At 47.7% G+C, this 25,207-nt stretch overlaps 1 protein-coding gene across 1 annotated transcript; it reads right to left on the bottom strand.

Moving 5' to 3' along the window:
• Positions 1-14,864: 14,864 nt before the first annotated feature.
• On the bottom strand, positions 14,865-15,827 carry LOC123356912 (olfactory receptor 52B2-like). Its single transcript, XM_045000180.1, has one exon. The coding sequence runs from the start codon at positions 15,825-15,827 to the stop codon at positions 14,865-14,867; it is 963 nt and encodes a 320-aa protein (XP_044856115.1).
• Positions 15,828-25,207: the final 9,380 nt, after the last annotated feature.

Below are 25,207 nucleotides of genomic sequence, written 5' to 3'. Positions count from 1 at the left end.
TTTCCTAGGTTTCATGTGTTTCCATTCGCCCCTTCACAGATTCAATCCATGCAAACAACTCACCAGGCTCTAGCCCCAGCTGGAGAGGAGAAATCTCTGCCTGTGACTGGGTCGGGGAGCTGCAGGCGGCAGGGAATCTGCACTGACCGGGGCTGAGGTAGAGGGATATTTATACTGCTGCCCTCGGAATCCCAGCGGGGGCTCAGAGCCAGCACGGAGCCCCAGGGACCTGCCTCTGAGACTGGCTCAGGTGGTGAAGAGCAGCAGAGAATTAACCCTTTCTTCCTCTCACTTGTTTGATCTGATCATTTCTCCTTTTGTATGTTATTTAGAAAGGTGCTTCTGACATTGAGGCCCTGGCAAAGAGTTCCCTCTTCCTTGCAAACAGGTCTTGTCTCAGGCCTGACAAACTCACTACACCACACACAAGTCTACGGAATATTGACCCATAAAGAGTAGCATGTAAGGTGTGTGCAGAAAGCTTGTAATTTGTCAAGCTTCATAACCAATGCAAAAGGCATGCCTGGGTAAAAGTTAAGGAATAACATATTGCTATTGACAGTGAGCTTTATGGACTTGAAGTAGAAGATAGTCACCATGGCATAGTGTGTCTAGGTGATGGCCATTCCAGGAGGGCGTCATCACCCCATCCTGGTTGTAATGCCAAGCTCAGGTCTCCAGCCTTGATCCACCCCAAGATTATCAATGGAAAACCATCAGAGACAACTGCAAACAATGAAGGAACATGACAACAGATAGGATTGTCCCGCCTGTGAACAGAGACAAAAGACTCTTTCAGGATAGCACAGAGTGGGGAGAGGCCCTCTGGATCCTTTCACTGAGGAGACATCTTGGAGTGAGGGGATGTTCTCATGAAAAATTGGTTCCCGGTTCTTGTGAAACTATCCAGCTCTGCAACAGACTAAACTTTGGGAAGGAGGAACCTACTTTATTAACTAGGAAAGGAAACCATTGACCCAAGCTCTCATTTCGTGATGTTCTATTGGAACCATTTGTTTCCACCTCTCTCTCGTTTCTAGTTAATTCTCCATTCTTCTTAATTAAACCAACTTTTATTTTATTATAAGTGCTCACATGCACCGTGTGTAATATAGGAGTGGTGATTAACAGCAACTCTGGTAAACTGGGATACGCTGCTCCTTTTGGGACAGAGATTCTGGATTTCTCTGAGTAGCCAGTGTGAGGGGCTGGATGTCGCAGGGCGATGATTCACAGGGGCTCAGAAGCTGAGGTGCCCTTATTGTTAACCTGTGAGGTGATGTCAGGGCTGGCCTAGCCCAGAGGAAGGTGCCTGAGTGGCTGATGGGCAGGTGGTGTCCCAGCCAGCACAAGAGAGACGCCCTCTCACTGAGTCAGGGGGTAACGAGGTGACTCACAGTCCTGGGACCCCTGAGAGACCGTCTTTAGTCTCACTTAGTCCAACCATCCTGAAAACCTATTTGTGTGTGTGCCGTGTCACTGTAGCCCTGTCCGTCCCAGGATATTACAGAGACAAGGTATGGGAGGGAATATCTTTTCCTGGACCAACTTCTGTCGGCCTGGTCACCGTGAATGGTCCCTTTGAATGGGTGTGAACTGCTCATACTAAACTGTCTGTTCCACCTTGTATTTAGCTGGGACACGCTCAGTACCTTTCCCACACCTGAAGAACTGCTCTATGTAGCTCGAAAGCGTGTCCCGCTCTCCACCAGAAGTTGGTGCAATAAAAGATATTTCCCCCCGCCCCCAGCTTGTCTCTCTCTATGTGTATGTAAGACAGTAGACGGGATAGAGAGGAGAAATCAGGAGCTGCTCTTCTTCTCATTACAAAAGAACAAGGGACATGCACGGAAAGTCAAATAAAAACCGATACAAGGAAATAATTTAATCTACAACACATAATTAAACTGTGGAACTCACTGCTGCAGGATTAAATGAGGTCAAGACCTTAGCAACATGAAAAAGGGGATTGGGCATTTAGCTGGGTATCAGAAATATCCAGAGTTACCAGACCTAATGATCACACACATTTTGTAAGGGAGAGTGACCCCCATGGCTTGGGGTTTAAGCCAATCTCTGTTAGAGATAAGGATGAGATGCAGGGTGTGAGAGGAAGATTATCCCATATCTCCCTCATGAGAGATTCTCACAGCTTCTTCTGAGGCATCTGGTGCTGGCAACTGTTTGAGACTGTTGGGCTCGATGGACCCGGCTCTGATCCAATCTGATGGTTCCCATGTTCCTCCACCAAGGTGCAAAGTTGACCTGCTGGCACTTTTCAAAAATCATTGGCACGTCTTAGGAACAACATTAGACCCGCACCTGTCAGGGATGGTCTAGTGATCACTTCCTCCTGCCTTGAGTTTAGGAGACTGGACTAGATGACTCATTGAGTACCCCTTCCAGTCCTACACGTCTAGGATTATCACTGGGTAATGTCCTGTAGGCATTCCGGGTCATGTGGGCTGTCCTGATCGCTTCTGTCAGCGAGGGGCTGAGTCAGAGAATTTGTCTTCTCTGCACAGATTTGATCAGCAGCAATAGTAAAGGGCAACAGGAGTGACGGCTGCCATCGGCCTGTTTGACTCTGCCTCCATCACCGTCTGGGCATCAGGAACCACAGGTCTTAAAGTGGGTCTACCGTGACTGAGGTGCTAGTACTGGCCAACCTGCCAGCCGTTGCTAGGCCAGACGGTGAAACCCTATAGAGGACCCCAGTCCTGGAATCTGCTTGGCAGGATGCTGTGGGTCCTGCTTAGTCCACAGCTTGCTATGTGAAAGAGGTCACGAGTGCAAAAGTTTGAGAACCACCGTCCTAAAGAAACCCAGCGCAGAAACAGGAAGTTATCCTCGGAACTGGGATCCACCCTGCTCTGGACTTTGCCATATGGCTCCTGCTTCCTCCCCCAGCTTGACGTCCTGGTATCCTGACCCCACCTGACTCCATTTATTGATCCGGGGTTCTGCTCTGAAGTTTGTCTCCTGCCTCTGATCTCCTGGTACCCTGACCCTGATTTCTTTCTGATGCTCGATTCTCGCTTTGCACTCTGGCCTATCTTGGACTCTGACCTGGCCCAATTCCTGCTTTTACCACTGGGCATGACTGCCCACGTCCCAGCCGTGACACGGTGACACCAGGAGCACTGGGGGTGCCACAGCGAGCAGAAACCAGAGCTAAGCCCCCAGAGCCTGGGAGAACATCCTACCATTGGAGGTCAGTTTCAGGTCCAAGGGCCAGCAACAATTCCTTGAGGGTGGGGTGAAGGGGCAAAGCAGGGAGAGGACAGCCAGAGGAGGAGCATGTAAAGGTCTGATAGGTTGGCCGAAGAGGTGACACATAAATGGCCACTGCCTGTCCATACTCACCAGCCACTGCAGCACTGCAGTGACCATGGGAGGAGAGTGGGGCCCTGCTGGCTTTTTTTTTTTTAAATTGGAGATATACCTATCTCCTTGAAAGGTCAGCGAGTCCAGCCCGCTGCCTTCATTTGCACAACCAATTTTTGCCCCAGATCCCTAAGTGGCCCCTTCAAGTGTTGAACTCACTACCCTGGGTTTAGCAGACCAATGCTCAAACCACTAAGCTATCCAGACAGCATATAGTGGGGGTTGAGCTGATGGACCAGCAGAAGGAGCATCTTCGCCCCGCCACCAGTCTTACACACCCACCCCCATCGTCACCCACTGGACCTCCCCACTCACCACTGGTAGGCGGGCATCTGGGAAGCAGGGGTCTGGCCAGCAGCAGGACCTGCCATACTGATGGGGGGAGAGAGAAAAAATACAAGACACTTTTCCTGTTTTTAAGAAAAAGTTGGGACACCTGCAGGAGGGCTTAAATACAGGACTGTCCCTTTAAAAAGTGGACGTCTGGTCCCCCTACACCTACTGCAGCTGTAGTTCTCTGGAGCAGAGCTACCAGCTCGGCCAGGCTGAAAATGCTGCGTCCGCGCAGCTGCACCGCTGTGGTGAGTTAGTGGAGATGCTCTGCGCTGATGGGGGAGAGCTCCCCGGTAGCATAGTTAATCCTCCTACATGTCTGTGTAACTATGGCAGTCAGGAGTAACCCTGAGCAACATAGTTATCCCAATATAGGTCTATGTTGTGGACCAGACCTTAACTGAGATTGACTTCACATAGTCAAATCCCGGAAAAACTTGCAACTTTACTCAGGTGAATATTTTCATAAAAGTCAGTGGGAATTGCTCGTGATTTGTAAGGGTGTGGACTCACGCCTGCGGTGCTTCCTGCTGGTCTCTCAGGGAATTAGCTCGATTTCTAGCCTGGAGCGCCCTCTGCAGGCTGGAGATCCACTACCGCTTGGCCCCCGTGTCCCTCCCAGACACAGTGCCCTGTTAGCTGGGGTGCTGTCCCCTTCTCTCTCAGTCTTAGGGTCTCCTCGCCCCTGGGAAGCCTCACCCACTATTCCCACCTCACCTTAGTATAAGGCTGCTGCCAGTCATCATCTAGCCCCCATGCCCTGGGGCAGACTCCAGCATCAGCCTACTTGTGGGAATTTGGCAGATGGGTATGTGAGAAGCCGAAATGTTTAGACTTCAAGGACGGGGCTAATTAGGCTGTGAATTGTGTAGTGAGGGCTGGCCTTGGGCTGGTTCTCATCTGCCAGCAGGCAGTAAACAGGATAATAAATCAGAAAGTTGTACAGGATGATAATTACCCTATGACGTTATAGCTGTGCCTGTGTGTATCTTATTAACCAATTAGCAACTGCTTGATTGCTTGCCATAATTGTATATAAGAGCATGCTGGAGAGAAATAAATGACTTTGCTACCAATCACATTGATTGCTGGGTTCTGTCCGTGCCCGCCTGAGAGGCACCGAGATGCAACAAATGGTGACCCCGACGTGATTCGAATCGAATGATGATAGTGTCGGAGGCCTAGTGTCGGTGGCCTGTTCCAGGCGGAGGAGCTGCGGCGGGGAGTGCTGGAGAAGCCCCCGGGCGTCCAAAAAGAGAGGCGCACCTGAGCCCTGAGGAGAGCGGCTATAAGTCGTGGAGGAGAAGGGCGGCTATAAGTCACGGAGAAAAGCGGCGGCTATAAGTCGCGGAGGAGAAGGGCGGCTATAAGTCGCGGAGGAAAGCGGCGGCTATAAGTCGCGGAGGAGAAGGGCGGCTATAAACCGCGGCGGAGCAGGGCAGAGCTGCTAACATGGGAACCGCTGCATCAGCGGAAGAAAAAACGGTACATAAATATTTAAGACGCATCGCGGAATGGCAGGGAGAAAAGCTCCCCTCTGATACGTTATCCCGCCTGCTGCGGTGGGGACAGAGAAGGGAACTTTTTGTTAAGCCGAGTACAATTTTTAATAAAACTGTGTGGGAGCGGCTAGGCTCCAAGCTTTGGAAGTCGGTGGCTCAGGGCGATAAGGAAGCCTTTTCCCTGAGTCCAGTATGGAATAAGACAAAGAAGATAGTGAAAACTCTTGCGGCTGAGGCAGGAGTGCAGGCGGCCCTTTTTGAGCTTTTCCGCCCAACGCCCGAAATGCCTTCTGTGTTGCCGGTTGGAGCCAGGGAGTTTTTCGGTGTCGGGGACACGGTGATACCTTTGGCTTCCGACCTGGATAATGTTGCCCCTGTTACGGTTCCATTACCCTCCAATGTGGCCCTCGGCCCCGATATAACTAATCCGGCTACGGTCCCGTTACCCCCCAATACGCCCGAGCCTATGAAAACAGCTTTGCCGTATGCACCCCCTCCCAAGCCATGCCGTGTCCACGGGACCTGGGGGTGTCACGAATGCGGGGAAACAAAGGAGGCTCAGGTGAAACACGTGTCATCACAGGTATATCCCAATTCGACTACGCATATTCAGTGTACCCAGTTTAATGCCTTTTATAAGGAAATGGAGCGCCAGGGTCAACAGCTGCAGGCCATTTATAACAAGTTAAATCAAATGCAAGGTCTTCAGCTGGATCATCGCGGTCGCGTCTTCCCAAAGAGGGGGAGCTGGAGAGGCTCCTCCTGACCGCCCGTCGGGCACAGGACGAGGAGGTGCTCCGCTGGAAGCGAGCCCTGGACGGGAAGACTTTGGAGTGCACGGCGCAGGCAGAGGCTCGTGCCGTGGCCCCGGAGGTCGTTCGGACCTACAAGCAAGTACGTTGTTTTGGCAGGAGCCTGGAGAAGGCGTCCTACGCTGGCTGGTCTACGCCTGGGACAATGCCGAGAAAACCGTTATGCTTCTCCGGTAGGAGCTGCAATAGCTGGGTGTTCTGACACAGGATTTACAGTTTAAAAGAAGCCAAGCAGGGAAAGAAAAGGAACAGAATGAGCTAACCGAAGACAGCTCATTTTTTTCTGGCCCCGGTCAAGGACATATTGCTCACAGCTAAGACTAATGAGAGCTGAAAAATCGCCCAAAAAAGCTAATGAGAGCTGCAAAACCCTGCCAGGCACTAACGGAATGTGTTAGCTGTCTCTTCTCACAGGTATGGAAGAGCTGCCCAAAGATCCTAGCAGCCCCCCCCCCACTTCTTGCAACCAGGAGACTGACTGCCTGGACCCATGATTTTTACTGCAAAAAGATCCCTTCACATTAGGAGAATTCTGCTACTGATGATTGGCCTATTTTTTTCTAGCTCCATTGTGCTTTTAAATAGCAGGACAAAAGGACAAAGTGACGTGCTAGCTAACCTCTCCCTTGTCCGCTGCAGCCCCCATTGTATTTTTGAATTTTTTTTTTTTGAAAGAAGCAAAACCACTATAGGATGATGTTCTGGTAATATCCCCCGTAGAAGCTGAACCACGATGGTGGTGGAAAAGAAGAAAAAACACTCACATCACTGACATTGCCAAAGTCCAGAAATTCCTGACTAAAAGGACATTGAGAACTGACCCTGGTGAAGAAACTAAGAATTGTACACTGGCAGGAAGAAATTTGGGACTCCTGCTGAGAAATGTGGTATTGATTGGATTTTGGGATTTATTCTACAGGCTGCGCCCTGTGTTTTGGATAAATTTTTTAGCATGTATTGCTCTCTTTAATTGGATTGTAAATGATATTGCCCTTATTTAGTTTTTTGTTGTTGGAGCTCCGCTAACCCAAGTACAGACTGGAGTTGGTGAGTTACATGTCATTTCTGCCATTGCTTTTAGGACCCAGAAGCTACTGGCAGAGATGGTATGGGCTATTACTGAGGCTGGGACAGTATTGCGGTGGGAGCTAGTACGTTTAGAATCCTGAATGACCAGCTGATGGCCATTCGGAGTGATTTTAAGCACCAGGATGGCCCACTGCCCTTATAGATATATCAGGAATACCATTTGATTTGGGGTTGTAAAGACATACCTGGACACTGTCTGGGTGGAAGTGTAAATATTCGCAGTGCTTCTCCCCAGCATGTGGACTGGTTAGGGTGGGTGTGGGCTTTCACATACCAAATCCTGCCGGGTTCATGGGGAGGATGAATGTGGAATTAATTACCCCAGCTTCCTAGAGTTTAATTGCTTTTTGTTTTTAAAGTTTGAGAAGACTCAGACAAAAGTTTGTTGAGTATTCTCAAAGGGGGGAGTTGTAGGTTACTAGGCATTAATTTAGGTAATTTGGGAGGATGGCTTTGGGTTTAAGTGCTTTTGTTAGCCTTATTAGATTTTTGTAATGTTTGTGTTATGTGCTGATTATTGGTGGCTGTAAGATTGCTTGATATTTGATGTAGCCTATATTAAAATAGATAGGCTGAAAGCAGATGTTGTAATTAAAGTTATATCCTTGAGAATGTAGCCCCCATGGTGGGAAAGTACAGATAACTGTTCACAGAAGAATATCAGATGGGTGGGGGCTAGTTAAAAGGTACACCCTCCCAGCTAAATTGATGGTGGGATAAGCTAGTGTCCATGGACGGAACGTTTCTGCGAGGAAAAAAGGATCGGGCCCAGGCGGCAGGCAATAGACAAGGAATTTGGAGAGGAAAAAAGAATTGGGCCCAGGCCGGCAGGCAATAGACAAAGAGATTGGAAATCAAGCTTGGGAATTTTAAATATTTAGGAGGATACTTGGAATGGTGATTTAAGTTGAGAAAGGTAGTCGTTGGAGAACAAGCGAGTAATTTAAGGCACAGTAAAAAATTAACTCTGTGGTTGCTAGAGGGAACAGCAGTTGAATTTTGTAAAGATGCGAACAGAAAAGTTTTGGTATCTTTGAAATGTTTGTGTATAAATTTAGGCAAAGATATTAGTTTGTAATTGTTTGGCTATGAATAATTTTGTTGCATTAGCTGATGAATGTATATAGTGCTATGTAATTGAAATTGTATTAGGCTTAAGGGCATATAAGTGGTGATGTTTTCCTTCAGTGTTTAAAAGCAGAAGTTAACAGTAACAAACCTTAAGCTGTGAATAGCTTTGAATCCAGAAGCAAGCCAGAAGCAATTGTATTAATGTAAATGATTTAATTGATGAAATGATTCCCCTGTTTTGCCTGATATTAATAAGGGTGTTTGTATATTTTATGTAATGATTGATTGCCCAGTAGGGGTAGATTTGCTTTTGTTTTTTAGATATTATAGAAAATTGATGCTAGCTGCACAGCATTTAATGTACCATGCATTTACTTTACAATGTAATTTTTGTTTTGTGTTCTATGTTTTGTCTTGTAATGTTTGTTTTCTGGCCAGAATTGTTGTGGTGTTGTTAAGATGTTTATGTGGTTTATGTTGTGTTTTTTCTGCTGTGACCCCCCCCCCCCCTCAGTGTCAGTTTGATCACCTGACACATGAGGGATGGATTGGTAATAGAAATTTGTCACAGGTTGGTGTACAATAGAAAAGGGGGGAACCCTGCAGAATTTACACCATTTATTTTGTTTTATTTTGTTTTGTTTTGTTTGATGTTGTTGGAGTTATATGTTAAGGATTGCATGGTTATAGGTAGGCTTTATAGAGTTAATTTTGGTTTGTGATAGATTGTAGTGTTATGATGTTATGAGTTGGGAATGTTTTGCTAATGCCTTTTTTTTTCTTCTTTTTTCTTTTTTGATTTTTGAATAGAGGGGGCAGATGTGGGAATTTGGCAGATGGGTATGTGAGAAGCCGAAATGTTTAGACTTCAAGGATGGGGCTAATTAGGCTGTGAATTGTGTAGTGAGGGCTGGCCTTGGGCTGGTTCTCATCTGCCAGCAGGCAGTAAACAGGATAATAAATCAGAAAGTTGTACAGGATGATAATTACCCTATGAGGTTATAGCTGTGCCTGTGTGTATCTTATTAACCAATTAGCAACTGCTTGATTGCTTGCCATAATTGTATATAAGAGCATGCAGGAGAGAAATAAATGACTTTGCTACCAATCACATTGATTGCTGGGTTCTGTCCGTGCCCGCCTGAGAGGCACCGAGACGCAACACCTACTCATCACTGGCAAGGTTGGGTTTGGACCTGCTGCCTTGGCCTACCCCTGGGCTGCCCTCTGCAACCCCCAGTACCTGTTAGCCCAATGCTAGGCCGCAGCCTGGGGCTTTCCAGGCAGGAGCTCCCCAGCTCCTCTGCCTTTCCCCAGCCCTGCTCCACTCAGGTACCCTGTGTCTAGCCCCCTGCAGCCAGGCCCTTCTCCCTCTACAGGCAGAGGGAGACTGACTGGGCTCCTGGCTCCCAGCCTCTTATAGGGGCCAGCTGGGCCTGATTGGGGCTTGGCCCCAGCTGAGCCTGCTTTCCCCAATCAGCCCAGGCTTCTTGCTGCAGCCACAGCCCTCTCCTGGGCTGTTTTCCACCCCGAAGGGCAGGAGCGGGTAACCAGCCCACTAAAGCTACATATGCCGTGTAACATATCTCTGTGAAGGTTCTGATCTACTGAATATATGCATCCTATTTGTATGCATGTGTCATTTTTGTATTTGAAGTTTTGAATATTGGCTATGTACTTGTTTAATTTTAAGTAGCCTCAGTGAAGCAGTTGGTCGGGTTCCTGAGAAAAGACTGTTCTCAGTAAGTGCTCAATCAATAAACACTGATGCCAACAATGACCTTGGAGACACCAATCTACACCTGAGCTTTCCCAGGAATGTGGCTTGGCTGGTAAGGAACTCAGTCATGCATGGACATGTGACTTGCCCAGGTGACTCCAAAACTCCATCTTGGAGCTGAATTCTGGATAGGAGAGAGGAGGGGGACCACACACAAGAGAAAGTCTATTTAAGTCCCTGGGAGACCTCTCCATTTGGTCTTCAGCTGGCTCAAGAGAGCCTCTCTAGCCTCAAAGATACCTGACAGAAACTGGAACAAAGGACAGTAACCAGGGGGGTGTGAGTGATTGCTGGACCCAGACTAGAAGGAGACTAGTCTGTAAAAGAAACTTACTGGAACATCTCTGAGGTGGACACCCTGGGATGGCAACCTAAAGAGAGACGAGAGGATGCAAGCGTAGGAGACTGCAATAAAGATAGCATCCAATCCGGCTGACAGGAAACCAGTTGCTAAACCGTACCAAATATTGACTGTTATGTCCCCACAGGCCAGTGTGGCCACACCTATGTGCTCGCAGTACGAGTGAGGCATAATATTATGTCCACAGTAGTGGAGCCGTTTAAGGAGAAAAACGACTGGGAACATTATACAGAAACTCCTGGTTAGAGCGGCCACTGCTATCTTCCTGATCACGGAGTGTGTTAATACAGTTGTGTACCGCAGCGGGTCACAGATGGCAACGTAGCAATCAAAGGCCACGGCCAGTAGGATGGCCGACTCGGTAATGAAAATAAAATCAATGAAAAACATCTGGGTGAGGCAGCCGTTGAAAGAGATCTCCTTGGAGAGAGACCAGAAAACACTCAGGGTTTTCGGCACCGCGGTGGTCGATAACAGCAGATCGGCCACTGTTAACATGGAGAGGAAAATGTACATGGGCTCATGAAGGCTCGTTAGGAAAATATGTAAATGAATAGAGCTTTGAAATGCAAGTCTGCATTGTTAGAGGTAGAAGGGCAGATGTTTGCTCAGGTCTTGTGATGTAAGCAAACAAGTCTTGTCTATTGCTATAGCTTTGATTCGAAGATCAAAAAAGAAATATTAACATTTAGGAAGATATTTGAGTAAATAGTATTATTATCTATGTGTCTCTTTGAAGGTTGTGGTAACCTGTATCTGAACTGTTTAATGGATAAATTACCCTGTGCTAATTGCCAGGATGTTTGGACGAAGGAGTTAAGCCTATGTTTTCTCAGGCCAAAAGGCTGATGGAAATATATAAGAACCCGAGAACACGATACTGCTTCATCTCAGATTTGCTTTGAGTTTCAAGAGGGGGAAACCTTCAGCCGTAAGGATTGAGATTCTTAGTCATTGACTGGAGCCACCCTGAATATGGACATTGGACTGTAGCCTATGGACTCTTTCTAAAAAGACTTTTGGCAACTACAGTCTCATCTCTGCTATGTATCTGAACCTCAAGAATTGAATTCAAGTCTGCCCATATATTGATCTTTTAACTAACACTCTCTCTCTTTTCTTTTTTAATAAATTTTAGGTCAGTAAATAAGAATTGACTATAATGTGTATTTTGGGTAAGATTTAAGTTATAATTGAACCTGGGTATGTGGCTGATCCCTTGGGGTTGGAAGAACCTTTTCTTTTATATGATGAGATAAGATTTTCAATAATCATCATCATATCTGACGTGTGTGTCTGGACAGAGGCCTGAGGCTGGGTACTTTAAGGAAACTGCATCATTTGGACTTCTGAATAACCTGTATGGTAATATAGAAGCTGTTTTGTGCTGGTTTGGTAAATCTAAATACTAGAATATCCACCAGTGTTTGGGGTTTGTCTGCCCCATTCTGTTTGCAGTTCACCCTAATTGAGTGACCTCAGCTGGCTCCCACAGGCAGCACTGCCACACCAGTTCACTGAAGTACAAACCTGCCCCTGTCCTGCCTGCTCTCCCCAGCCTGGCTCCGCACTCACAGAGTGAGCAGCCTCTGGCCAGGACACACATCCCCTCCCCTGCCCCAAGCCATCAGCAAAAGTGAACTGGATAAGTCGATGGAGGGGATGGTCTGAGATTGCCTACAATGGCGTCTGGCCCATCTGCGACTGCTAGTAGCAAATATCTCCAGTGGCCTTAGAAGATAAACACAATGTGTGGGGGAAGAGTTAACACGGTTTTTAGAAAGGGAAATCATGCCTCCCCAAGCTATTCAAATTCTTTGTGGAGGTCAACAAACATATGGACAAGAGTGATCCAGTGGCTATAGTGCACTTGGACTTTCAGAAAGCCTTTGACAGGGTCCCTCAGCAAAGACTGTTCAGGAAAGTAACCTGTCAAGGGATAAGAGGGAAGGTCCTCTCATGGGTCAATAATTGGTTAAAGAGAGGAAACAAAGGGTAGGAATAAATGGTTAGTCTTCACACTGGAGGGAGGTAAACAGCGGGGTTCTGCTCTGTGCACAGCAGTGGTCAAAAAGGCTAATAGATCGTTAAGAATCATTAGGAAATGGATAGAAAATGTTATACTGCCACTATATAAATCCATGGTACGCCCACACCTTCAATAGCGTGTGCAGGTCTGGTTGCCCCATCTCAAAAAGGACATGTATCATCTGGAAAAGGTCAGAGAAGGGCAACAAAGGTGATTAAGGGTCTAGAATGGTTTCCATGTGAGGAGAGACTAAAAAGATTTGGACTGTTCATCTTAGCAAAGAGACGACTAAGGGGGAATATGACAGAGGTCTATAAAATCATGACCGGTGTGGAGAAAGTGAATAGAGAAATGTTATTTACTTTTTCACACAATACAAAAACCAGGGGTTACCTGGTGAATTTAATAGGCAGCAGATTTAATACAAACAAGAGGACGTATCTTTTCATTCAACACAGAGGTATCCTGTGGAACTCATTGCTGGGGCTGTAGTGATGGCCAAAAGTACAGCTGGGTTCAAAACAGAACTAGCCACATGTATAACTGGGATCAAAAAAGAATTAGATCAGTCCATGGAGGATCGATCCATCAATGGCTATTAGCCAAGACGGTCAGGCTGACTCTAAACCTCTGAATGACAGAAGCTGGGGTGGGAGGACAGGGGATGAATCACTCTATAACTGCCCTATTCTGTTCACCCCCCTGAATCTGTGGTATAAGCCACTGCTGGAGACAGGATGCTGGACTAGATGAACAGGTGGTCTGACCCCATACAGGCTGTTCTTTGCTTTTCGGAGACATTTCTTCTCAACAGCCGCAGGAATGGAACAGCTGCCGTATGAGGAGAGAGTAATAAGACAGGGACCTTTCAGCTTGGAAAAGAGAAGACTCATGGGAAATATGATAGAGGTCTATGAAATCATGACTGGTGTTGAAAAAGTAAATAAGGAAGTGGATAAAAAAGGAACTAGATAAACTCATGGAGGACAGGTCCGTCAATGGCTTTTAGCCATGATGGGTAGGGATGGTGTCCCCAGCCTCTGTTTGCCAGAAACTGGGAATGTGCAACATGGGATGGATCACGTGATGATTCCCTGTTCTGTTCATTCCCTCTGGGGCATCTGGCATTGGCCACTGTCAGCAGACAGGATACTGGGTAGATGGACCTTTGGTCTGACCCAGTACGGCCATTCTTATGTGCTTATGTTCTTAATAGAAGGTGGGTAAAAAGGAAAAAAAAAGATTCCTGCAGCATTTTTGATGTTAGCAGGTTAAACAAGCCTCCAAGCCCCAGGAGGAATTGGCAGGTTATCCTCAGTGGCAAAACATGCTTTTAGCATGGGGTGAAACAAACCCATCGCAGAGACAGGATTATACTCTCCTTTTCCCATGGCTGGGGGGAACCAGAGAGCACGTGCAAATGAGCCCCTTGCCCACTGAACCAGGCCACAGCACCCCCTGATCTCTCTCCTGCCAGCCACGCCCACAAACCCAGCTAGGTTGGGAACAGAGCGAGATCAGCCTGGGGAAGCCGGGCCCATCCATGCAAAATGTACCGTAAGGTAGCCAAACGCAAGGCCCATGGGATGCAGGCCTTGGCTACAGAATGGGGGACTGAGTCCGGCAAAGCTGAGACCCTGAGAAGGATTTAGGAGTTTGAGCAGGAAGTTGCTGTAACTAAAAACAAGTTATTGGGTTCAATACAGGGATGACTGGGTATAATTCTAGGGCCTGTGTTATACAGGAGGTCAGACTGTGCTTCCTTCTGGCCTTAAACATTATGAATCACCATGTTTGCTGTGGGGTGGTGTGTTGGGGTCTGTGCTGTCTGAACCATGTACTCATGGGGTGGATCTCCAGGTCGAGGAGGCCCATGATGGCACAGTCAAAGCCACCCCTGCTCGGGTTCTGGGCTGTGCGGAGAAGGGCCATGCAATCCCTGAGCTGTCTCCCTGAGGGGACTGGATCCTGACGTCCATGCTGGCCCCAAAGTGTGCTCATTTGCCAATGAGGAAACTGAGGAGGAAAGAAACTCTCCCAAGGTGACACAGCAGGTTGGCGGCAGAACCAAGACTAGAGTCCCTGTCTCTCAATGTGCAGCACAGTGCACTTCCCACGGTGTATGACATGTCCTCCTTGGTTGCTGCTTTCCATTGCCATGAAAAGTGCAGCTCAGATGCAGCTTGTCACAAAGGAGATGCACACACCGTGCTCTCTCGCAGGGTGATTTTACATTTGTGCTTTCTTGTTTTGTTGTTTCCCTTCATCTTAGAACAGAGACTCATTTAGTCTGGCTGCCTTTTGTGGAAGTGAGCGGTGTTGTTGTAGCCCTGTCGGTCCCAGGATATAAGAGAGACAAAGTGGGGGAGTAATAGCTTTCATTGGACCCAAATTCTGTTGATCAGAGAGACCAGCTTTCGACCTCACACAGCGGAAGTACATAGTTCCAGTGAAAACCTGGCTTTAATTTCCAAGTCCCAAAGCATTTTCTATTGCTCCTTTAGTTCGGAACGGAGCTTCTGCTGCAGCATCGATAAAAGACATTCATCACCCGTTTCAGGACCTCTTTTGTTGTCACCCCATAAACGATGGGGTTTAACATGGGGGGAATGAGCACATAGAGGTTGGCCAATAGGTTGACAATATAACCTGGGATAATGTTCCTAAACTGGTGTGCTAAAGAGGAGAAAACAGACGGCACATAGAACATCAGTATGATGCAGACATGGGAGCCGCAGGTGTGGAGAGCCTTGAGCCGGGCGTCCTTGGAGGGGAGCCGGAAGACGGCCCTGAGGATCAGTCCATAAGATACAGCAATGAGCACAGCATCCAAGCCGAGTACAAAAATAGCAACAGCTACGCCATACATGATGTGGACTGTGATGTCGTCACAAGCCAGCCGGGCTACGGCCATGTAGTCACAATAGTCGTGAGGCACGAGGTTGGTTCTGCAGAAATTCAGCCGCTTCACAAGAAAGACGAAAGGGAAAATTGTACAGAAACTTCTTGTGACAACTGCCAGCCCCATCTTCCCGATCACAGACTTGGTCAGTATGATGGTGTATCTCAGTGGGTCACAGATGGCAACGTATCGATCAAACGCCATGGCCAGCAGAATGGCCGACTCGGCCATAAAACTGCCATGGATGAAGAACATCTGGGTCAGGCAGGCAGCAAAAGAAATATCCCCCGCTCTAAACCAGAATATAGCCAGCATCTTGGGCACTGCCGTGGTAGATAACAGCAGATCAGCAGCAGCCAGCATGGACATGAATAGATACATGGGCTCATGGAGGCTTTGTTCTGTTAGTATGATGAATAGTAGGAGAGAGTTCCCAAAAAGTGTCACAACGTACATCAGACAGAAGGAGATGGAGATCCAGACCTGAGACTCCTCTGTACCCGGGATGCCGGTCAGGATGTAAGTTGCAGGGTCAAAAACAGTGTGATTTTCAGCTGGCATCATGTACCATCACATGGATCTTCTATTCATTTTCCAGTAACTAACAACAAAAGAGAAAATCAGTGAGAAATTGAGGTCAGCTAGGACTGGAATGTATTTGTTGAGGGAATCAAAGATACCATCAAAAACTTCCTTGTGTGACAGCTGCCTGTTGTGTGTGACCATAAACCCAGAAACACTCTTGTGATGAGGTGTACAAATCTCACACTAGGCCACAAGGGGTTGAGGGATTATTTTGGGCTCAGCCAGCCTCACCCCTGAGATAAGGGGGAGACTGACTGATCTCGGTGGCCAAACCGCCTGATGTAGAATAATGTGGGCTGGTGGGCCAGTGGAGACGTAGTCGCAACCGTTGCTGAAGTGGATGACTGAGAAACAGCAACAGCTCCTGCAGCAAATGGCCGCCCAGTAAGAGCAACTGACTTAGGGGCCCAGCAACAGGTCAGTTCAACAAGTTGTGGCATTAAGGCAGCCCCAGGGGTCCCCCGGAGCTTCTCCATCAGGGTGCCAGGGCCCAAGCCCTGGAGACCTGCCGGTAGCCATGAAGCTCACAAAGGTGGGCCTTGAGGATGACCCTAAGGCTTTTCTGACAACACTTGAGTGGGTGCTGACGGCTGCCTATTGGCTCCCTGACCAGCAGGCCATCCTGCTGGTTCCCCACCTGACAGGGCCGGCACAGGCCGCATACCGAGGACTGGGTGCAGAGAGCTCCCAAGACTACCCTCATGTCAGAGCGGCCATCTTGGACTACCTCAACATTACTGAGGAGACCTTCTACCAGAGGTACCCTCCAGGGACCCGACCCTGGGTTATCACTCAGAAATTGCAAAACCTATGTTGGAAGTGGCTAAAGTCAGAGGAGCAGACCGGAGTATGCGTGGTGTAACTCATCCTGGTGTAGCAGTTTGCCCAAATCCTCCCAAAATGGAGTAGGGTCTGGCTGCTGAGACATTGACCAGAGTCACTTACCGATGCCGTGCAACTGATGGAAAGCTATCTGGCAGCTGAGACAGCTCTAACTCGCACATCTGAGCCATTGTTTGACACCAAAGAGAACGACTGACAGAAGGGGAAAGCGAATTAGAGGAGACAAAATCTAGACAAGGTGCTCCCCAAGTCCCCAGCCTACCAGGAGCCCAACCAGCCCTCAAGCCAGGGGCTGGGAGCCCAGGAGAAGCCATAGGCCTTCCAACCTCAGCCCGAGCATAGAACCTGGGGTTCCCAAGGGACTTCCCCGCCCAAAGGCCAGGAAGGGCAAGGGGGCCAAGCATCTGGGGGAAGACATACCCAGAGGCCCTGTTCCCAACCAGAAGCTCCAGGGCAACCATGGGAGTCTGTTTTGCCTGTGGGCATTAGGGCCACCATTATCAGGAATGCTCCTATATGAAGTGCAGATATGGGCAAGTATGGACGGCAGAGAGCCATGTCCAGGAGCGCACCCCAGAAAAGGTAACAGTTCTGGTACAAATAAATGGGACCAAGATAATAAGTTTAGTAATCTCTGGGTGTGGGCAAACTCTGGTCCAGGACAACTTGGTCCCCTACCCTGAAGCTCCTGGGGAGACCATCCTCCTGCAGTGCATTCATGGGGATATTATGCCCTATCCCAGTGCCTGAGTAGAGGTCAACCTAGGAAGAACACATAACCCCCTCTAGTAGGGCTAGCCTCAACCGTAGCCTACTCTGTTATCTTGGGATTGGGAGCACTTCTCCGACATATAGAAGGGATGTAGAGCCGATCCCGAGAACCCAGAGAAAGTTCCTGAGAGAGCCAGGGTAGGCAGGGAACCCCAACCCGTGACACTGGCTGGAGTAGGCGAGGAGCAGGCTCCTGGGTAGGGGGGTTCCAGCCAAGACGAAGTGTTGCAGGAAGATCCTCCTAGGGAGAAGATGGTATAAATCCCGCTCTGGTAGAGGGAGTTACTGACCCGAGAGACTGATTTTGTGAAGAACCAGAGGGAAGATGAGACCTTGAGCCATGCATATGAACAACTCCGAGTGGTTAAGGGCGAGGTTGTAGATCCCCACTGGGCTGCTCAATACCCCCACCTTGAGCTCCAGGACGAATGACTATTTTGGCTGGAAAAGGACCATTGGATAGGGGAAACCCATTCACAACTCTTTGTCCCTCAGCAGCATCGGTGAGAAGTCATGTGATTGGCCCATGCCATGCCATCTGCAAGCCATCTTGGACGGAAGACCCTGGCCCGGATCTTAGACAGCTTCTTCTGAACTGGCGTACATCAAGAAGTTAAAAACTTCTGCAACTCCCGCCCTGAATGGCACCTAGTCGGGCCCAAAGGTGGGGTGAAAGCCCCCTCATCCCACTCCCGGTTAACAATGTCCCCTTTGAATGCATTGGAATAGATTTTGTCGGTTCCCTGGAGAAAAGTGCTGCTGGATACAAACACCTATTTGTGATAGTCGATTATGCTACTCGCTATCCTGAGGCAATCCCACTATGTAACACCAATGTAAAGACGATTGCCACAGAACTATTGACAGTCTTTGCTCGTGTACGAGTTCCCAAGGAGATTCTCACCGACCAAGGCACGAACTTTACATCCTGCTTGATGAAACAGGTCTGTGATCTTCTGAAAATAAGGAGCCTCCATACCTCAGTTTCTCACCTACAAACGGATATCCTGGTTGAACCCTTCAACCGAACCCTGAAGCAGATTCTGAAAAGATTTATGCCAGAAGACTTGCATCACTGGGATCAACTGATTCCCACCCCCCGCCATTTGCCATTTGGGAAGTCCCACAATCCTCTATGAGCTCTCCATTCGAGATTTTGTATGAGAGATGGTCCTGGGGAATCCTCGACCTGGTCCGGGAGATGTGGGAAGGACAGACTCCGACAACTCAGAATGTCCTACAATATGTGTTGAGACTCAGAGGGAGACTTGAGACTTTGGGAGCTTTGGCTAAAGACAACCTCCTCACTGCCCAAGAGACCCAGGAAGGCTCCTCTAACAAGGGAGCACGGGTACGCACTTTCAAGCCAGGCGATCGGGTCCTCCTTCTGCTCCCGAGTATGGAGTCTAAACTACTGGCAAAGTGGAAAGGTCCCTATGAAACTGTACACCGAGTTGGGCCAGTGAATTATTAGGTTAGACAGCCTGTCAAATGGAAGCCCACCGAGGTCTATCACATCAACACGCTGAAGGCGAGGAAAGAACAAGAAACCTTATTCATCGCCCCTTACTCTCCAGAACCAGAACTGGGGTCACACATGCCTTATGCTCTGTCCCAAGAGGCTATATCGGGGGGGGGGGAACAACTTCACCCTGAACAAAGCGCCCAGGTGCAGAGCCTAGTGAAAGCCTTCCCGATGGTGTTTTCATCCCAGCCAAGAAGGACCCACCTCACGCACCACCACATCCAGACTGAACCTGGACAGACTGTCCAGAAGAATCTCTGGTCACTTCCCTGGAACGTGTGTGAGGTGGTAAAACAGGAAGCCCAGACCATGTTGGAGCTTGGGATCATTGAGGAAACCCGCAGCGAGTGGCAAAGCCCTGTTGTATTAGTCCCAAAGCTGGACAGCACTGACCGGTTCTGCACTTCAGGAAGGTTAATTTCCAAATTTTACGCCTACTCCATACCCCATGTGGATGAACTACTAGACCAGGTGGGAGAAGCTCAGTATATCACAACCTTAGATTTAACAAAGAGGTATTGGCTAGGGCTGTTAAGTGATTAAAAAAAATTATCGCAATTATACACACTGTTAAACAATAATAGAATACTATTTATATAAATATTTTTGAATGTTTTCCACGTTTTCAAATATATTGATTTCAATTACAACACAGAATACAAAGTATACGGTGCTCACTTTCTATTTATTTTTATTATAAATATTTGCACTGTAAAAATTAAAGGAATAGTATTTTTCAATTCACTTAATATAAGTACTACAGTGCAATCGCTTTATCTTGAAAGTTGAATTTACAAATGTAGAATTATGTACAAAAAATGCATTAAAAAATAAAGTAATGTAAAACTTTAGAGCCTACAAGTCCACTCAGTCCTATTTCTTGTTCAGCCAATCGCTCAGACAAACAAGTTTGTTTACATTTGCAGGAGATAATGTGGCCAGCTTCTTGTTTACAATATCACCTGAAAGTGAGAACAGGCATTCGCCTGGCATTTTTGTAGCAAGCATCGCAAGATAATAACGTGCCAGATGTGCTAAAGAGTCATATGTCCCTTCATGCTTCAAACACCGTTCCAGGGGACATGCATCCATACTGATGATGTGTTCTGCTTGATAACAATCCAAAGCAGTGCAGACCAATACATGTTCATTTTCATCATCTGAGTCAGATGCCACCACAAGAAGGTTGATTTTCTTTTTTAATATAATAATTGGAGATATACCAATCTCCTAGAACTGGAAGGGACCTTGAAACATCATCAAGTCCAGCCCCCTGCCTTCACTAGCAGGACCAATTTTTGCCCCAGATCCCTAAGTGGCCCCCTCAAGGATCAAACTCACAAGCCTGGGTTTAGCAGGCCAATGCTCAAACCACTGGTGGTTTGGGCTCTGTAGTTTCGATGCTGGAGCATTGCTCTTTTAAGACTTCTGAAAGCATGCTCCGCACCCCATCCCAATCAGATTTTGGAAGGCACTTCAGATTCTTAAACCTTGGGTTGAGTGCTGTAGCTATCTTTAGAAAGCTCACATTGATACCTTCTTTGTGTCTTGTCAAATCTGAAGTGAAAGTGTTCTTAAAACAAACAACATGTGGGGTCATCATCCCAGACTGTTATAACATGAAGTATATGGCAGAATGTGGGTAAAACACAGAGCAGGGGACATACAATTCTCCCCCAAGGATTTCAGTCACAAATTTAATTAACATATTATTTTTTTAACAAGCGTCATCAGCATGGAAGCATTTCCTCTGGAATGGTGGCCATGAATGTTTAGCCTATCTGGAACATAAATACCTAGCAATACCAGCTACAAAAGTGTCATGAGAACGTATGTTCTCACTTTCAGGTGACATTGTAAATAAGAAGCGGGCAGCATTATGTCCCGTAAATGTGAACCCACTTGTTTGTCTGAACAAGAAGTAGGACGGAGTGGACTTTTAGGCTCTAAAGTTTTACTTTTTTTGGTTTTTGAGTGCACTTATGTAACAACAAAAAATCTACATTTGTAAGTTGCACTTCACAATAAAGAGATTGCACTGCAGTACTTGTATGAGATGAATTGAAAAATACTATTTCTTTTGTTTACCACTTTTACAGTGCAAATATTTGTAATAAAAATAATATAAAGTGAGCACTGTACACTTTGTAATCTGTGTTGTAATTGAAATCAATATATTGGAAAATGTGGAAAAACATCCAAAATATTTAATAAATTGCAGTTGATATTCTATTATTTAACAGTGTGATTAAAACTGTGTTTAATTGTGATTCATTTTTTTAAGTTAATCGCATGAGTTAACTGTGATTCATTGACAGCCCTGGTATTGGCAAATCCCACTCACACCAGAATCGCACGAAAGAAACACCTTTGCCACTCCATTTAGCCTCTACCAGTTTTGAACTATGACCTTTGGACTCCATGAAGCGCACACGATGCTCCAACGCCTCATGGACCAGGTGTTGCAGCTCCATGACTCGAATGCCACAGTCTATTTAGATGATGTGGTCACCTACAGTGGAACCTGGGAAGAACATCTGGCTCAAGCGGTGGCCGTGCTCTGTTCCCTGCGATAGACTGGACTAACAGGAAACCCTGCAAAATGTAAAATAAGGAAAGAAGAAACCACCTACCTGGGATACATTTTTTGGGAAAGGCCAGATCCAGCCCCTAATAGATAAAGTCCAGGCCCTCAAAGACACCCCATGCCCTACCACCAAGAAGCAGGTCAGGAGATTTTTGGAACTTGCTTCCTACTACCTTCAGTTTGTACCGAGGTTCTTGACGATCGCAGCCCCTCTCACAGATTTCATCACAAACGACAGCCCCAAGAACGTGCACTGGTCTGAGGCCTGTGAAAAGGCCTTTCAAGAATTGAAAGAACGCCTCTGTACAGAACCAGTCCTATTGAGTCTGGACTTCTCCAAAGAATTAATTTCATAGACAGATGCTTCTGATATGGGACAGGGCACTGTTTTATCTTGGGAAATAAAGGAGGAGGAACACCCAGTGCTCTATTTGAGCTGCAAGCTGTTCCCACAAAAACGAGTCTACTCTGTCACAGAGAAGGAGGGCCTGGCAGTGAAACGGGCCATAGACTCTCTCCGATACAATCTCCTGGGAAACCCATTCAAGCTCATCATCGACCCTGTTCCATTAAGATGGCTAAATGCCATGAAGCACACAAAACCGCCTGATGCGCTGGTACCTGTCTCTCCAGCCCTACGTGTTCCAAATTGAGCAAGGAGCCAGGTAACCCCCTCTTACCCATTGGTGTTTGGGTTTCCCCACCAGGGGAAAAACCTTGGACTGAGCTGACCCGAGGGGTGGTGGATGAGAGGAAGAGGCCCAGGGAGAACAGCCAGACTGCTTGTAGCACAAAGGGCCCTGGGTCGGAGCCCGGTATAGTGAGAGGACCCAGGCTCCCCTCCCCACAACCCCCGTGGCAGTCAGGAGTTTCAGCCATGACCATTAGGTAACGCTCCCCAACTGGGAACCATTTCAACTCTCCTGCTACAGAACGTCTCCATTGCAGAAGAGGGAAGATGGTTCGGATGGTTCTGGCCCCAGGTGAAGCAGAGCACACCCTCCTGGTGTTGCTGTCCACAGCAGAATGTCTCCTTCACACATTTGCTGCGGTCACCCTGAGGGCTCCAGTGGTGACTGTGAAAGTGATTTAAAGCAGCCACACGACTGGTTCTTCTGGCCCTTACCTTGGTTTCACACTCACTGCTGCAGAGTCACTCCCAGTTTATAATGGGGTGAGAGCAGAACCTCTTTCATTCACAATCCCCCTGCTGGATCCTTCTGGCTCTGAGGCCTTGACCCGACCAACACTCAAGCCCAAGAGTGAACTCATTCACGAGCAATTCCCACTGACTTTTATGACAATATTCACCTGAGAAAAGTTGCAAGTTTTTCCGGGATTTCATTATGTGAAGTCAATCTCAGTTAAGGTCTGGTCCACAACACAGTCCTATATTGGGATAACTACATTGCTCAGGGTTACTCCTGACTGCCATAGTTACACTGACCTAACCCCCATGTAGACATAGCTACAGCCTCTCGGGGAGGAGGATTAACTATGCTGCCGGGTGAGCTCTCCCCCATCAGCACAGAGCATCTCCACTAACGCACCACAGCGGTGCAGCTGCGCGGACGCAGCATTTTAAGCCTGGCCGAGCTGGTAGCTCTGCTCCAGAGCACTACAGCTGCAGTAGGTGTAGGGGGACCAGACGTCCCATTTTTAAAGGGACAGTCCCGTATTTAAGCCCTCCTGCAGGTGTCCCAACTTTTTCTTAAAAAGAGGAAAAGTGTCCTGTATTTTTTCTCTCTCCCCCCATCAGTACTGGCAGGTCCTGCTGCTGGCCAGACCCCTGCTTCCCAGATGCCCACCTACCAGCGGTGAGTGCGGGGGTCCAGTGGGTGACGATGGGGGTGGGGGTGCAAGACTGGTGGCGGGGCGAACATGCTCCTTCTGCTGGTCCATCAGCTCAACCCCCACTATGTGCTGTCTGGATAGCTCAGTGGTTTGAGCATTGGCCTGCTAAACCCAGGGTTGTTAATTCAATCCTTGAAGGGGCCACTTAGGGATCTGGGACAAAAATTGGTCCTGCTAGTGAAGGCAGGGGGCTGGACTTAATGACCTTTCAAGGAGATAGGTATATCTCCAATTTAAAAAAAAAAAAAAAAAAAAGCCAGCAGGGCCCCACTTTCCTCCCTTTTCCCATGGTCAGTGGCTGGTGAGTGTGGCCATTTATATGTCACCTCTTCTGCCTACCCATCAGCCCTTTACATGCTGTCCTCTCCCTGCTTTGCCCCTTCAACCCCCCCACCAGACCCACTGGTCCCCCAAATCCCAACCCCAGTGGGACACATTCATGAGTTTCTGTCCTGCCCCTGCAGTTCTATGTAACCCCAGCTCAAACATTTCCTAGGTTTCATGTGTTTCCATTCGCCCCTTCACAGATTCAATCCATGCAAACAACTCACCAGGCTCCGGCCCCAGCTGGGGAGGAGGAATCTCTGCCTGTGTCCAGGTCGGGGAGCTGCAGGCGGCATGAAATCTGCACTGACCGGGGCTGAGGTACAGGGATATTTATACTGCTGCCCTGGGAATCCCAGGGGAGGCTGAGAGACAGCACGGAGCCCCAGGGACCTGCCTCTGTGCCTGGCTCAGGTGGGGAAGAGCAGCAGAGAATTAACCCTTTCCTCCTCTCACTTGTCTGATCTGATCATTTCTCCTTTTGTACGTTATTTAGAAAGGTCCTTGTGACACTGAGCCCTTGGCAAAGAGTTCCCTGTTCTTTGCAAACAGGTCTTGTCTCAGCCCTGACACACTCACTACACCACACACAAGTCTTATGGAATATTGACCCATAAAGAATAGCATATAAGGTGTGTGCAGAAAGCTTGTAACTTCTCAAGCTTCATAAACAATGCAAAAGGCATGTCTGGGTAATAGTTAAGGAATAACATATTGCTATTGACAGTGAGCTGTATGGAGTTGGAGGAGAAGTTAGTCACCAGGGCATAGTGTGTCTAGGTGATGGCCATTCCAGGAGGGCGTCATCACCCCATCCTGGTTAGCCAGGATGTAATGCCAGGCTCAGTTCTCCAGCCTTGATCCACCCCAAGATTATCAATGGAAAACCATCAGAGACAACTGCAAACAATGAAGGAACGTGACAACAGACAGGGTTGCCCTGCCTGTGAATAGAGACAAAAGACTCTTTCAGGATAACACAGAGTGGGGAGAGGCCCTCTGGATCCTTTTACTGAGGAGACATCTTGGAGTGAGGGGATGTTCTCATGAAAAATTGGTTCCCGGTTCTTGTGAAACTATCCAGCTCTGCAACAGACTAAACTTTGGGAAGGAGGAACCTACTTTATTAACTAGGAAAGGAAACCATTGACCCAAGCTCTCATTTCGTGATGTTCTGTTGGAACCATTTGTTTCCACCTCTCTCTTGTTTCTAGTTAATTCTCCATTCTTCTTAATTAAACCAGCTTTTATTTGATTATAAGTGCTCACATGCACTGTGTGTAATATAGGAGTGGTGATTTACAGCAATTCTGGTAAACTGGGATACGCTGCTCCTTTTGGGGCAGAGATTCTGGATTTCTCTGAGTAGCCAGTGTGAGGGGCTGGATGTCGCAGGGGAATGATTCACAGGGGCTCAGAAGCTGAGGTGCCCTTATTGTTAACCTGTGAGGT

The sequence above is a fragment of the Mauremys mutica genome, chromosome 1 (assembly GCF_020497125.1).
Source record: "Mauremys mutica isolate MM-2020 ecotype Southern chromosome 1, ASM2049712v1, whole genome shotgun sequence".
Taxonomy (NCBI): Eukaryota; Metazoa; Chordata; order Testudines; family Geoemydidae; genus Mauremys; species Mauremys mutica.
Note: the sequence above shows the minus strand (reverse complement) of the source record. Positions and strands in the feature narration are given on the sequence as shown.